The sequence below is a fragment of the Saccopteryx leptura genome, chromosome 7 (assembly GCF_036850995.1).
Source record: "Saccopteryx leptura isolate mSacLep1 chromosome 7, mSacLep1_pri_phased_curated, whole genome shotgun sequence".
Classification (NCBI taxonomy): Eukaryota; Metazoa; Chordata; class Mammalia; order Chiroptera; family Emballonuridae; genus Saccopteryx; species Saccopteryx leptura.
In genome coordinates this window covers 88834393-88850514 of record NC_089509.1, presented here as the reverse complement: position 1 = coordinate 88850514, position 16122 = coordinate 88834393, and the positions used below count along the sequence as shown (strand labels likewise).

At 38.8% G+C, this 16122-nt stretch overlaps 1 protein-coding gene across 1 annotated transcript in view; it reads left to right on the top strand.

Annotated features, from left to right (window-relative positions):
* The window catches only part of BMPR2 (bone morphogenetic protein receptor type 2), a 174307-nt gene that overhangs the window by 80084 nt on the left and 78101 nt on the right, over positions 1–16122 (top strand). The window contains exons 3-4 of the mRNA XM_066346290.1: positions 11512–11679; positions 13863–14033. Of these exons, the coding sequence (XP_066202387.1) occupies positions 11512–11679; positions 13863–14033 (339 nt within the window). The remainder of the gene's footprint in view (positions 1–11511; positions 11680–13862; positions 14034–16122) is intronic.

Genomic DNA, 16122 nt, shown 5'->3' with positions numbered 1-16122 from the left:
AAGCATATCTAGAATTAGTCCCTGAACTTTGTTCTGGAAAAGATAAGGCATTTAGACTTTTCCAGTACAGATAAATATATTGCAGCTACTAAAAAATGGGTGTTATGTGACTCCTGGATTGTTTAGATAGACATACAGTGAAGGTCTTAAAAAATTCTTGCCAATAAAACTCAAGGGAAATTTTACTTTCATCCATAAAAACTGTTTTTAATAGGATTATAGATTAGGCACAAGATTCCATAACTTGGTAAACTATCTCTATATATCATTTGTTTACAACATGCATGAAAAGTTCACCTGAACTATGTTGTCCTGTTGTTGTTCAGCTTTCTATTGTGTTCCTGCCTTTTAAAAATGGACATAGTTGAAGTATGAACTGCATATATTTAAGCTGTACAATTTGATGAATTTTTATAATTTATAGTACTTGTGAAAACCCCCACCACAGTCAGTATACAAAACATTTTCATCATCCTCCAAAGATTCCTTGTACATTTTGTAGTCTGTTTTCCCCCAGCCCCTAGAACCAGTCAACCACTGATGTGTTTTAGATTACTTTGTATGTTCTAGGATTTTATATAAATTGAATCATATGATATATTCTCATGTGTAGTGTCTTGCGCTCAGCACAATGATATTGAGATTTATCCATATATCAGAGGTTTATTCCTTTCACTGCTCAGTAGTACTATATGGATATATTAAATATTGGTGATCCAGTCACCAGTTTATGGGCACTTGAATTGTTTCCATTTTGGGGCTGTTGTAAATAAAGCTACTATTTATACTAGTTATTGAATGGACATAGGATGTCATTTTACTGGTGTGCCCTACCTTTTTTTATAAAAATATTGGGCCTGACCAGTGATGGCACAATGGATACAGTGTCAACTGGTAACACTGAGGTCGCTGGTTCAAAACCCCGAGCGTGGGCTTATCATTGTGGGGTTACTAGTGGGCTTGAGTGGGGGGAATCATCCAGACAATCCCAAAACTCACCAGCTTGAGCCCAAAGGTTGTTGGCATGAAAAGCCCAAAGTTGCTGGCTTGAGAAAAGGGAGACTGGGTTGGCCCCAGTCAAGGCACATATGAGAAGCAGTCAATTCACAGCTCAAGTGAAAGCAACTATGAATCGATGCTTTTCACCCTTCCTTCCTATCTCTCCTTTTCTCTCAAAAAAGAATATTGGTTCTTTTCTTTTTTTTTTCAGAGACAGAGAATCAGAGAGAGGGATAGATAGGGACAGACAGATAGGAATGGAGAGAGATGAGAAGCATCAGTCATCAGTTTTTTGTTGTGGCACTTTCGTTGTTCATTGATTGCTTTCTCATATATGCCTCGACCGTGGGGCTACAGCAGAACGAGTAACCCCTTGCTCAAGCCAGCGACCTTGGGTCCAAGCTGGTGAGCTTTTTGCTCAAACCAGATGAGCCTGCAATCAAGCTAGCAACCTCGGGGTCTCAAACCTGGGTCCTCCACATCCCAGTCCGACGCTCTATCCACTGTGCTACCGCCTGGTCAGGCAAGAATATTGGTTCTAATAATACTTTTTCTCCTTGGCGAAAAAGGGGAAGTTAACACATCAGTTATTCACTTACTTAATAAACATATATTCAATGCCAGTTATAATGCCATGTGCTGAAGACACAGTGCTGAACAAGAACTCACATCCTTCTCTCATAGAGTTTATAATTTGGTGAATAAGCCAGGCATATTATAAGTACTAAGAAATGTGTGAATTGTGTGAAGTATAGAATGCTGTGGAGTATGTGGTAGGTGTTCCATTCTTACTTGCCTGGGTTGATTAGGAAAACATTCTTTGAAGAAGAAATATTAAGGTAAATAGGAGTTAAGTAAGTAAAGCATTCTAGATAAAGGGAAGAGAATGCATGAAGGCTCTGAGGTAAGAAAGAGAATGATTACTCTGTGGCTGCTATCTGGACGAAGCCAGGAGGATTTACAGTCGCTAGATTATGAAGGTCTTTATATACAATCTTATGGATTTAAGGTGTGAAAATTAAACAAGGATGTGACATGGTCAAATTGTGGACCTCAGACTAGTTGATACTGTGGTCAGTTTTTTTTAATAGATTCTTCATAGTCTCTTCATTTCTAGAAGTTCCACTTGCCATCTTTAATTCTGTTGATTACAGTGTTCCCCTCTTATCTGTGGTTTTGCTTTCTGTGATTTCAGTTTCTTGCAACCAACTGGAATTTTAAAATATTAAGGAAAATTCCAGAAGTAAATGATTCATAAGTTTTAAATATATAATAGTTGAACTGCCCTAAAAATCTGTGCTCAGTCCATTCATCGCCCCCTACCCCAAACTCCTGGAAACCACTGATCATTTTACTGTCTTTATAGTTTTGCTTTTTCCAGAATGTCATATGGTTGGAGTCTTACAATATGTAGTTTTTTTCAGATTGGCTTCTTTTTTCTTTCTTTTTTTTTTCCTGAAGTTGGAAACGAGGAGGCAGTCAGACAGACTCCCGCATGCGCTGGACCGGGATCCACCCAGCATGCCCACCAGGGGATGATGCTCCGCCCATCTGGGGCATCGCTCTGTTGCAACCAGAGCCATTCTAGCGCCTGAGGCAGAGGCCATGGAGCCATCCTAAGTGCCTGGGCCAACTTTGCTCCAATGGAGCCCTGGCTGTGGGAGGGGAAGAGAGAGAAAGAGAGGAAGGAGAGGGGGAGGGGTGGAGAAGCAGATGGACGCTTCTCCTGTGTGCCCTGGCCGGGAATTGAACCTGGGACTCCTGCATGGCAGGCCGACGCTCTACCACTGAGCCAACCGGCCAGGGCCTCAGATTGGCTTCTTTTACTTAGTGATATGCCTTCAAGTTTCCTCCATTTCTTTTTATGGCTTGAAGTTCTTTTTTTTTTCCTCTCATATTCCAAACAAGACAGTTTTATATCTTCTTAGTCTGTATACTTGTTATTGCCTTTGTTTTATCTTATTGCATTGGCTATGACTTGCAATGTTACATGGAAAAGTAGTGAGAGGGGGCATCCTTGCCTTGTTCCTGATCTTAGTGGGAAAGCTTTGATTTTTCTTACCATTAAGTATATTGTTAGCTGTAGTCTGGTTTTTTTTTTGTAGATATGCTTTATCAAGTGGAAGAACTCCTCTGTTTCTAGTTCACTGAATTATTATCATGAATGGTGTTGTATTTTGATTACTTTTTCTGAATCTATTGATATAATTTTTTTTAGAAGTCTATTGATGTGAAGAATTAACATTAATTGATTTCTGAATGTTAAACCAGCCTTCAGTACATGAGATATATTCGTCTTGGTTGTGTTATGTAATTCTTTTTATACATTGCTGTACTTGATTTGCTGATATTTTGATTAAGGTTTTTGCATTTATGTTTCATGAGAGACTGGTATGTGGAGGACTCGGGTTCGAGACACCGAGGTCGCCAGCTTGAAGGCGGGCTCATCTGGTTTGAACAAAGCTCACCAGCTTGGACCCAAGGTCACTGGCTTGAGCAAGGGGTTACTTGGTTTGTTGAAGGCCCACGGTCAAGACACATATGAGAAAGCAATCAATGAACAACTAAGATGTCGCAACAAAAAACTGATGATTGATGCTTCTCATCTGTCTCCGTTCCTGTCTGTCTGTTCCTATATCTGTCCCTCTCTCTGACTCTCTGTCTCTGTTAAAAAAAAATATATATATATATATATATATATGAAATTGCTAATTCATTAGTACATAATTCAATAATTGCCTGCACCAAGTTATTTTTTAAATTCAGTTTTAAATTTTAATTTATTTTATTTTTGTGGCAGAGACAGAGAGAGAGAGAGAGAGTTAGAGTGAGGGACAGACAGATAGGAAGGGAGAGAGATGAGAAACATCCATTCTTTGTTGCTGATCCTTAGTTGTTCATTGATTGATTTCTCATATGTGCCTTGACCGTGGGGCTACAGCAGACTGAGTGACCCCTTGCTCCAGCCAGTGACCTTGGGCTCAAGCTGGTGAGCCTTGCTCAAACCAGTTGAGCCTGCACTCAAGCTGGCGACCTCGGGGTCTTGAACCGGGATCCTCCACATCCCAGTCCGACGCTCTATCCACTGCGCCACCGCCTGGTCAGGCTTAAATTCAGTTTTAAATTTATTACATAAGTAAAATGTACTCTTTTTGGTGTACAGTTCTATGAGTTTTGACAAATGTTTAGTCATTTAATTACCATACCAAACAAGATACAGAATAGTTCCACCCCACCCTATCCCAGAAATTCCCTTGTGATATACTACTTTATAATCAACTTCTCCTTCTCACCCTCACCAAATCTCTAGTACCCATTGATAGATACCTTTCCAGAATGTCATATCATGAATCATATAGTATATAGCTTTTTATTTTATTTTTTTGTATTTTTCTGAAGTGAGAAGTGGGGAGGCAGCAAGACAGATTCCCGCATATGTCCGACTGGGATCCATCTGGCATACCCACTAAGAGATGGTGCTCTACCCGTCTGGGACATTGCTCCATTGCAACTGGAGCCACCTGAGGCAGAGGCCATGGAGCCATCCTCAGTGCCCTGTCCAACTTTGCTCCAATGGAGTCCTGGCTGTGGGAGGGGGAAGAGAGAGAGAGAAAGGAGAAGGTGGAGGATGGAGAAGCAGATGAAGCAGATGGGTGCTTCTCCTGTGTGCCCTGGCTGGGAATCAAACCCAGGACTTCCACACGCTGGGCCAATGCTCTGCCACTGAGCCAACCAGCGAGGACCTGGTATATAGCTTTTTAAGCCTGGCTTCTTTCTTTTAGCATAAAGTATTTGAAGTTTATTTGTACTGTTTCTTATGTCAGTAGTTCATTCCTTTTTATTGCTGAGTGATATATGTTTATTCATTCTTAATTTGAGGGACATTTGAGTTATAAATAGTTTTGGATAACTATGAATAAAGCCACTACAAGCATTCACATAAAGGTTTTTATGTAAACATAGATTTTTGTTTTATTTAGGTCAATACCTAGGAGTGAGATTACTAGGTTAAGTGGTAAGTGTATGTGTATGTTTAAATTATAAGAAATTACTAAACTCACCTGACCAGGTGGTGGCACAGTGGATAGAGCATCGGCCCGGGACACAGAGGACCCAGGTTCGAAACCCCGAGGTCACTGAGTTGAGCGTGGGTTCCTCCGGCTTGAGCATGGGCTCACCAGCTTGAGTGCAGGGTCTCTGGCTTGAGCATGGGGAGGGACTATAAATATCCCATGGTGTCTGACTTGAGTACAAGTCACTTGCTTGAGCAAGGGGTCACTTGCTCTGCTGGAGTGCCTCCCCCTCCCCAGTTAAGACACATATGAGAAAGCAATCAATGAATAACTAAGGTGCTGCAATGAAGAATTGATGCTTCTCATCTCTCTCCCTTCCGGTCTATCTGTCCCTATCTATCATTCTCTCTGTCTTCCTTTCTGTCTCTGTCTCTCATGCTTAAAAAGAAAACAGACTGGGCCCTGGTTGGTTGGCTCAGTGGTAGAGCATCGGCCTGGCGTGCGGAAGTCCCGGGTTAGATTCCCGGCCAGGGCACACAGGAGAAGCACCCATCTGCTTCTCCACCCCTCCCCCTCTCCTTCCTCTCTGTCTCTCTCTTCCCCTCCCACAGCCAAGGCTCCATTGGAGCAAAGATGGCCGGGGCGCTGAGGATGGCTCCTTGGCCTCTGCCTCAGGCGCTAGAATGGCTCTGGTCGCAACACAGCGACGCCCTGGATGGGCAGAGCATTGCCCCCTGGTGGGTGTGCCGGGTGGATCCCAGTTGGGTGCATGCGAGAGTCTGTCTGACTGCCTCCCCATTTCCAGCTTCAGAAAAATACAAAAAAAAGGAAAACAGACTGCCAAACTCTTTTCTACAAGTGACAGTATCATTTTGCATTTTCATCAGCAATCGTATTCCCATCAGTGTCAGTATCCTTGTCAGTACTTGGTATTGTAAAGTTTTTTGGTTTGGTTTTAAATTTTAGTCATTCTAATAGGTATGTATTAATATCCATTATGGTTTTAATTTGTATTTTCTAATGTGCAATTAACATTTTTCATGTGAAAATTTATTTGCCAAATGCCTGTTTACTTTTATTGTAGGGAAAGGAAATAAGAGGTAAAGGTAGTTGTACTAATTTGTTCTTGGCATGGTTCTAGGACAAGCTGGTCAGCAGAGCTTTCCATTTTAAAGGGCCCTGGGTGTCTGGGCATCATAAGGAAAGAGGGTACATTTTTCCTGTTTCATATTGTTACAGAGGAATAGTCTTTGTTTATATAACAAGAAAAAAATCCCCAAACTTGAATCTTTCATCTCAGATTTTGTTGTTGTGTGTTATTTAATCACCAAATATTTGGGATTTTCCAGATAGCTTTTTTAAAAAATTAAATTTATTGGGGTAACTGGTTAATAACATTATGTAAGTTTCAGGTATACAGCCTTATAATGCAACATCTGTATGTTCCATCGTGTGCTACCACCCCAAATTTAGTCTTTTTCTGTCACCATATATTTGACACATTTTACCCTCTTATTCCTACCCTTGCCCCAGGCCTCTTTTTCTCTGGTAATTACCAAATTGTCTGTGTCTATGAGTTTGTTTGTGCTTTTTATTTTTTTAATTTTTATTTTTTTGTGAAATAATAAAAGGCTTTATTGAGTACAGAGTGCTTCCCGCCTGACAAGTTTCCTTAGCCCTGGGGACAGAGGCTAGGGGAGTCGCAAGGTGTGACCTGTGTGAGAGATATTTAAAGGGTCCCTAGGGTGGTCGAGCTAATATGATGTGGTGAAATCTCACTGGCTGGAAGACGGTCGCTTTTTTCCAAAGGACTCCTGGGAAGTTTCTTTTGGTGTGCTTGGTTGTGGGCGGTCCTAGGCAAAGTTCCCAGCTAGGGAACCCACATGACCTTCCTCCATTGCCCACCAACCTTACATTCTTTTTTTTTTAATTTAATGGGGTGACATTGATAAATCAGGGTACATATGTTCAGAGAAAACATCTCTAGATTATTTTGACATTTGATTATGCTACATTTCCATCACCCAAAGTCCAATTTTCTTCTGTCACCATCTAACTGGTTTTCTTTGTGCCCCTCCCCTCGCCCAACCCCCTCCCTCTCCTCCCCCCTCCCTGTAACCCCCACCCTCTTGTCCATGTCTCTGAGTCTCATTTTTATGTCCCACCTATGTATAGAATCATATAGTTCTTAGTTTTTTCTGATTTACTTATTTCGCTCAGTATAATGTTATCAAGGTCCATCCATGTTGTTGTAAAGGATCCGATGTCATCATTTCTTATGGCTGAGTAGTATTCCATAGTATATATAATATGTACCAAAGCTTTTTAATCCACTTGTCCACTCACGGACACTTGGGCTGTTTCCAGATCTTCGCTATTGTGAACAATGCTGCCATAAACATGGGGGTGCATTTCTTCGTTTCAAACAGTGCTATGGTATACTTGGGGTATATTCCTAAAAGTGGTATAGCTGGGTCAAAAGGCAGTCTGATTTTTTAATTTCTTGAGGAATCTCCATACTGTTTTCCACAGTGGCTGCACCAGTCTGCATTCCCACCAGCAGTGCAGGAGGGTTCCCTTTTTTCCACATCCTCGTCAGCACTTATTCTCTGTTTTGTTGGTGATGTGCTTTTTATTTTATATCCTACATGTGAGTTCTGCACAGCAAAAGAAATGATCAAGACAAAAAGGCAGCCAACCAAATGGGAGAAGATATTTCCAAATGAAATCTCCAATAAGAGGCTAATTAATATCTAAAATAGATAAAGAACTTATGTAATCAACAACAATAAAAAACAATCCAATTTTAAAATGGACAGAAGACATGAACACTTTCTCTAAGCAGACGTACAGATGGCCAACAGATATATGAAAAGATGCTTACTTATAAGGCAAATTTATATTATTTACCCTCACATATCTAGCCAAATTATTGAGAATAAAATTATCATTTTTTGTATACATATGCTTCCTGAATCATTGTTTGCTAATCATATGCAACATTTAATTCCCAGGCATAGATGCGAGGTGTCTGGAATACTCAGCTGTCTTGCATTTCCTACTCCATGCTATAGCACTACCAAGAAAGTAAGGTGTAATGGTACAGCATAGTTTGACCATGCTTATGTCAGTTAAGTGTCATTTATAGACACATGTCTATAATAAGTATTATGCTTACAAGGAAAAATACTACTTATTTGCTTTTTTGAGAGGAGAAAATAAAAAAATGGCTATTTTGAAAATGTAAACTATTTGCCCTTTTCCCTTTTTACCAAATACACTTACATTATTTGAATTTTCATGAACCATATATTCATACTAGAAAGCCCAGCGGTCATATGAAATGACCGCTGTTCTAGATATTATAAATTGTAATTAAAATGATTTGTGCAAAGGTGTCTGCTAATTCAAACTGAATTACCCAGGGCAGGCGGCTAGGATGCCCCTTTGCTTACTGCCCCACGGGGTTTCCCCCTTCTACTTGCTTAATTGCTTAAAGTAGAGTGCAATGAAGGAAACCACTGGCGGTACATTTCTTAAGAGCCACCGCTAGCTCAGTAGATAAAGGTGATTTAAATAATAAAATGTTAATTCACATGTCAAAGATCTCTTTGTACACAACATTTCTTGTGTAGATCTTTCTATCATTTTTAAGCTCGCCTTGCAGAGGACCATCAATTATTTTTAATTTTACGTCCGTTCTTTCACGAACTCTTGAACAGGCAACATAAAGTTGACCGTGTCCAAATGCAGGCTCAGGTAAAAAAATGCCAACACGCTTAAGCGTTTGGCCCTGAGACTTATTGATGGTCATAGCAAAGGCAAGTTTTACAGGAAATTGTCTACGTCTCAATTGAAACGGCAACCCTGTTTGAGATGGAGCCAAATCAATTCTTGGAATGACAAATATTTCACTTTTAGAGGAGCCAGTCAAAGACTTAGCTATTATGACATTATTTTTCAATTGGAGAACCTCTAGTCTTGTACCATTGCAAAGACCCCTTCTGGTGTTAAGATTTCTTAACAGCGGCCCTGGCCGGTTGGCTCAGCAGTAGAGCATCGGCCTGGCGTGCGGGGGACCCGGGTTCGATTCCCGGCCAGGGCACACAGGAGAAGCGCCCATTTGCTTCTCCACCCCCGCCCCCTCCTTCCTCTCTGTCTCTCTCTTCCCCTCCCGCAGCCAAGGCTCCATTGGAGCAAAGATGGCCCGGGCACTGGGGATGGCTCCTTGGCCTCTGCCCCAGGCGCTAGAGTGGCTCTGGTCACCGCAGAGCGACGCCCTGGAGGGGCAGAGCATCGTCCCCTGGTGGGCAGAGCGTGGCCCCTGGTGGGCGTGCTGGGTGGATCCCGGTCGGGCGCATGCCGGAGTCTGTCTGACTGTCTCTCCCCATTTCCAGCTTCAGGGAAAAAAAAAAAAAAAAAAAAAAAGATTTCTTAACAGCATAATAATTGCTCCAATCTTTAACCTCAATTTGTGAGGTGGCATGCCAGAAGGCGGGAATATTTGAATGCCGTGGCAACTTCACCCCATTGGCTAGTACAGTTACGCAAGCAACCAATAAGCTATCGGCGACAGACACTTAAGCCACATATAATAAAGATATTATATATATTTCAAAAACAAAAGTGTTTATTGTGAATTATTTCTTTTTACATTAAATATATTTTTTCATATTGAAATAACTATAGATTCATAGGTAGTTGAAATTAAATAAAGTGGAGTCCAGTGTATCTTTCTTCAGTGTGAACTTGCCATACAGTAACTACAACATCAAATCAAGACCAGGGCAGTTTAACTAGAAATCATGCTAGAATACCTTTATATTGTATAAGAATTTACTGAATCATAACTTGAAAGTTACTCTTAAAATAGAAAATTATAATTCCTGAAAAATAAGTGGAAGTTATTTTAAGTAAAAATTATTTAGTGAAAACTGATAGATAGTAAAGATATAATTCAGTGCCCTCCAGTTGTTCCTTTATTTCTTTTATAATCAATTCAGCTTAATTGGGAATAAGGCAGGGGAGAGGGGAACACAGGAGAGGTTGGATTTGTTTTTTATAATTTTTTTTCCCATTGCTTAGAGAGAGAGAGAGAAAAGGGGAGGGAGAGATAGAAAGTAGCATCAACTCATTGTTCCACCTAGTTCCATTTAGTTGTACACTCATTGGTTGCTTCTCATAGGCCTGTTATTTGTCTTTCTCTATAAGGAGAATTTTAGGTTTCAGTCTTAAAATTATTTAATTATGTCACTAAACCTTGAGCTGCTTTTCAGTTGTAAAGGAGATCCAGGAAGAGCAATAATTTGCATCTATTTTTTCATAAGAATTTCCTCCCTCCCTCCCTCCCTTCCTGCCTCCCTCCTCCCCTCCTCCCCTCCCTCCCTTCCTCCCTCCCTCCCTCCCTCCCCCTCTCTCCCTCCCTTCCCCTCTCCCTTTGTTTTCTTTCTTTCTTAAGTGAGAGCTGGGGAGGCAGAGAGACAGACTCCTGCATGCCCCAACTGAGATCCACCTGGCAAGCCTCCTATTGGGCAGTGCTCTGCCCATCTGGGGCTGTTGCTACATTGCTTGGCAACTTAGCTATTTTTTTTTTAAGAGGGACAGAGAGAGAGTCAGAGAGAGGGATAGATAGGGACAGACAGGAACAGAGAGAGATGAGAAGCATTAATCATCAGTTTTTCGTTGTGACACCTTAGTTGTTCATTGATTGCTTTCTCATATGTGCCTTGACCGTTGGCCTTCAGCAGTCTGAGTAACCCCTTGCTCGAGCCAGCGATCTTGGGTCTAAGCTGATGAGCCTTTGCTCAAGCCAGATGAGCCCGCGTTCAAGCTGGTGACCTCGGTGTCTTGAACCTGGGTCTTTCTGCATCCCAGTCCAATGCTCTATCCACTGCGCCACCGCCTGGTCAGTCAACCTAGCTATTATTTAGCGCCTGAGGTTAGTCCATGGTGCCAACCTCAGTACCTAGGGCCAACTTGCTCGAATAAGCCATGGCTGTGGGAGAAAGGAAAAGAGAGAGAGAGAGAGAGAGAGAGAGAGAGAGAGAGAGAGAGAAAAGGGGGAGGGGGAGAAATGGAAAAGCAGGTGGTTGCTTCTCCTGTGTGCCCTGTCTGGGAATTGAGAAAGTTGTGAGAAAAATTTGTGTAAGAGAGGAATTGCTTTTAGGAATGAATTTTCAAATTTGCTTCGTTTGGAGGTCACAAATTAAGGAACAGAGAGGTTATTGTATATACTGTATTTTTCGCTCCATAAGATGCAACTGACTATAAGACACACCTAGGGTTTTAAGGAGGAAAATAAGAAAAAAAATATCTGAACCAAATTGTGTGTTAAAATATTTAGTAAAATATGGTATATAAAATTACAGATTTATTTGACCCTTGTTAACGATTTAGTGGGGAAATTTATAATACCTTTTTAAAAAACTCATTAAGATTTTAAATAATATTTTACAAATTTTATCATAAAATTATTTTGTTATTCTTTGATTTTCTTTAGCATCTCAGAATCAAGAACGTCTATGTGCATTTAAAGATCCTTATCAAGACCTTGGAATAGGAGAGAGTCGAATCTCTCATGAAAATGGAACCATATTATGCTCAAAAGGTAGCACCTGCTATGGCCTCTGGGAGAAATCAAAAGGGGACATAAATCTTGTAAAACAAGGCAAGTATTATGCCTCTAACCTGAAATAACTTTGTATTTCATACAGTTGAAGTTTATCTGAAAAGCACAGAGGTAGATAAAACCCTCTCCTGGTAAACAGTAATTTAGAAGTATATTTTCATGTATATATTCACCCACAAACCCCAAATTTATAAATGGAAATTTGTTTTTAGCTTATTTTAATAACATCTTATTATAATGTTGTTAATATATCTTTATTGTATGAAGTTTAGGAAATTAAGAAAAACGTCTACAATCCTGTACTCTTAAGAATTCTTTTATTCTATCAGTTTATTCTATTAGGTAATTTTCTGTGTTCCTCTATGTTTATATATGTGTGTACTTCTTTTTTTTCAAAATTATAATAGTATATGTAAAAAATTTCTTACCCAATTTTCTCTACCTTGAGTTATATCATGAATATTTCCACATGGCTTCATATGTATATTTTATTTTATTTTTAAATTTTATTTAGAAAATTAAATTTAACAGGGTGACATTGATCAGTAAGAGTATATAGGTTTCAGATAAACCTTTCTATAGCATTTGAACTGTTGATTATGTTGCATACCCATCACCCAAAGTCAAATCATTTTTTGTCATTGTATATTTGTCCCTCTTTACACCCTTCCCTCCACCCCCCTTTCCCTGGTAACCACTTCACATTTATCTATTTCCATGAGTCTCGTTTTATATCCCACCTATGTGTGAAATTATATCGTTCTTAGCTTTTTTACTGATTTACTTATTTCATTCAGTATAATGTTCTCAAGGTCCATCCATGTTGTTGTAAATGGCAATATGTCATCATTTCTTATAGTTGTGTAGTAGTATTCCATTGTATATATGTACCACATCTTTTTTATCCAGTACTTTGTCGAGGGACACTTTGGTTGTTTCTATGTCTTGGCCACCAAGAATAATGCTGTGATGAACCTGAGGGTGCATAGAAGGAAAATACCTCAACATAATAAAGGTCATATATAACAAACCATCAGCTAAAATCATACTAAATGTTAAAAAAATAGCCTTTTCCTTTAAAATTAGGAACAAGACAAGGCTACCCACTCTCTCCATTCTAATTCAACATAGTTCTGGAAGTTTTAGCCAGAGTGATCAGCCAAGAGACAGAAATAAAAGGCCAGGCATCCATATCACAAAAGAAGATGTCAAGATACCACTTTTTGCGGATGACATGATCCTGCATATAGAAAACCCCAAAGACTCCACCAAAAAACTTTTAGAAACAATAAACCAATACAGTAAAGTGACAGGATACAAAATTAGTGCACAAAAGTCTATTGTTTTCCTATATGCCAGTGATGAAACTTTGAAAAATGAACTAAAAAAAAAATTTCTTTTACAATTGCAACAACAAGAATACCTAGGAATAAACTTAACAAAGGATGTGAAGAAGCTACATACTGAAAACTACAAAACACTACTGAAAGAAATTGAAAAAGACACAATGAAATGGAAAAATAGTCCATGTTCATGAATTGGAAGAATCAACATATTTTAAAAAGATATTTAATCTCTGCACAATATTTCATTGTATACACATATTGAAGTTTACTTACACATTACTTTGTTTTTTGGTTATTACGTTGTTTTCTGGTATTCACTGTAATACATAGTACTTCAGTGACCTTTGAACATAAATCTTTGATTTTATCTGATTATTTCTTTGGAATAGATTCCTTGAAGTAGAATTATTAGATTATAAAACACAAATATTTTAATGGCTGTTTATAAAAATTGCCATGTAGCTCTCTAGAAATGCTCTATATACATTTACATTTCCTTTAGCAATGTATGAGAGTGTTACTGAATCCCTATTACTATTGCATTTTATTCATTTTTAAACCTGGACCAATTTAATGTAGACAAAAATGAAATCATAAATAATTCTTATATAATTATTGTTGCTTGAATAATTTTTATTATAATGATGAAGTTAAACATTTTGTTGTTGACTTTTTCTTCCCATGAAATGCCTGTTTATACTTTGCCATTTTCCTGTTATTTAAAATATATGTCTCCTATTGATTTGCAAGAGTCTTTTATAACTGAGATATACTCACTCTGTCACATAGATTGCAGTTATTTCTTAGTTTGTTGTTTTTATTTGGTTTTTTTTATCGTGTTACTCTTAACATGTTTACATTAATATCAATTTGTAGGATGTTGGTCTCACATAGGAGATCCCCAGGAGTGTCACTATGAAGAATGCATAGTAACTACCACCCCTCCCTCAATTCAGAATGGAACATACCGTTTCTGCTGCTGTAGCACAGACTTGTGTAATGTCAACTTTACTGAGAATTTTCCACCACCAGATACAACACCACTCAGTAAGTAGTCAAAGTAATTTACTTCCACTTGTAATTTTTTTATCCAGAGATTTGCATATTAAAAACACATGCAAACATTCAGGTTTGGCAGGAGTGAGAGGGAGACTTCCAGCATCATGAAACTCTATCTAGCTAAGGTCTGAAATCCAAAGCAGTGCACCAGCATCTCCAAGGTATCGGTATATTACCAAGTGAATCGCATATAGCACTTTTCCAGCCCCTGTGGGAGGGAGGATTTGGCAATATTAAGAAATCAGCATGTGTACTTACTCTTTTATCCAGCACTCCCATTTGTAGGAATTTATCTTGAAGGTGTAACTCCAGCAGTACAGAAATACATAGGTATAGAGTTATCCATTGCAATATTATTTGTAACTACATAATATTGGAAACTACCCAAATGTCCAAGAATAAGAGATTACTTGAAATACACAATGGTACATACAAGTAATGGATTATTGACTAGACACTTGCAAGAAAAAAGTGAGTAAGATCTCTGTGAACTGATATGGAGTGATTCCTAGAGCTAATGGTTGGTGAATAAAAGGCTTATATTATATGTTGTCTTTTGTGTAAGACAAAACTTATCTTTACAAAAAGAATCAAAGCCTGACCAGGCGGTGGCACAGTGGATAGAGTGTCGGATTGGGATGTGGAGGACCAGGTTCGAGACCCTGAGGTCGCCAGCTTGAGTGCAGGCTCATCTGGTTTGAGCAAGGCTCACCAGCTTGAGCCCAAGGTCGCTAGCTCAAGCAAGGGGTCACCTGGTCTGCTGTAGCCCCATGGTCAAGGCACATATGAGAAATCAATCAATGAACAACTAAGGAACTGCAACGAAGAACTGATGTTTCTCATCTCTCCTCATCCTGTCTGTCTGTCCCTATCTGTCCCTCTCTCTAACTCTCTCTGTCTCTTCCACAAAAAAAAAACACCAAAAAAAAAAAAAAACAAGAAGCAAAGAAAGGATAAGCCAGAAAATAATGAAGTTGGTTCCTTACAAGAAATGGCAGGAATGGAGAGAGAATGGAATAGAAAGGATATGGAATCATGTCACTATTATACATATGCATAAAAGTAAAATTAAAAGAATAAGAATGGGAAGGGGGGAACCGCAAACTAAAACACATGAGCCCAATAGTATCATAATCACACTTAAGGGAAAAAGAAAGAACTAATCTAATGATTTTACAAAGTTAGTTTTGGCTATATATATTTTTTGGGGTGAGATGGGACTTAAGAGATGAAGTAAGAATTGCAAACAAATAATGAACTGTTGCAAGGTTTGTTTTTTAGTAGTTGGACAAAGCAAATCTAAAACATTGTAGCTGTATGTACTGTATTATAGGATTAAGAAAATGAATGTATGTGTTCAAGTTCTTGGCAAACTAGTGTTATTACTGAAGAAGAGGAACTCAATTATTTATGGGGAAGGCAAGAGAATTTTAGAGTAGATTGTAATTCAGGTATTAGTATGGACTTAGTACTTTAAAAATATGTATATTTATGTACTGCATGCATGTATATGTGCCTATGTATATGTGTAAATACATATTTATATGTATGTATACTCATAAACGTGTGTATGTACGTATACATAAACACATTTGATATGTCCACATATATTTCTTAGCTCTATTTGTTGAAAAGGACAAGAAGCAAAAGCACTCCAGTGATACCCAGATTTATGAATATATATAGTTTTAATACCACTCTCCACTCAAAGAAAATTGGACTCCTTGGAGAAATAACTTACTCTAGGACTGGAGCAGGATAGGTATCAGCCTGAAACATCTTGTAATATTGGATAAGGAAAGAAATACCCCAAAGTAGATGGAGACTTGTCACAAGGACACAGAAGGCAGCTTGAAGAAACTCCCATAAGCTAAATTAGGGACAATTTGAATGCTAAAAAAGTACAGTAATAAATTGGATACCATTGGAAGGAAAATGAATTAATGAGTCTATGCTGGTAGCAGAGAAGGAAAAAGAGAGAGCACTTGTTTATGGTAGAATGCCAAGTACCAATATAGGAGTGCAGGAGTTGGAAAATTATCATTCTGCAAACATCATTGTAAGGATTGGATTAGGC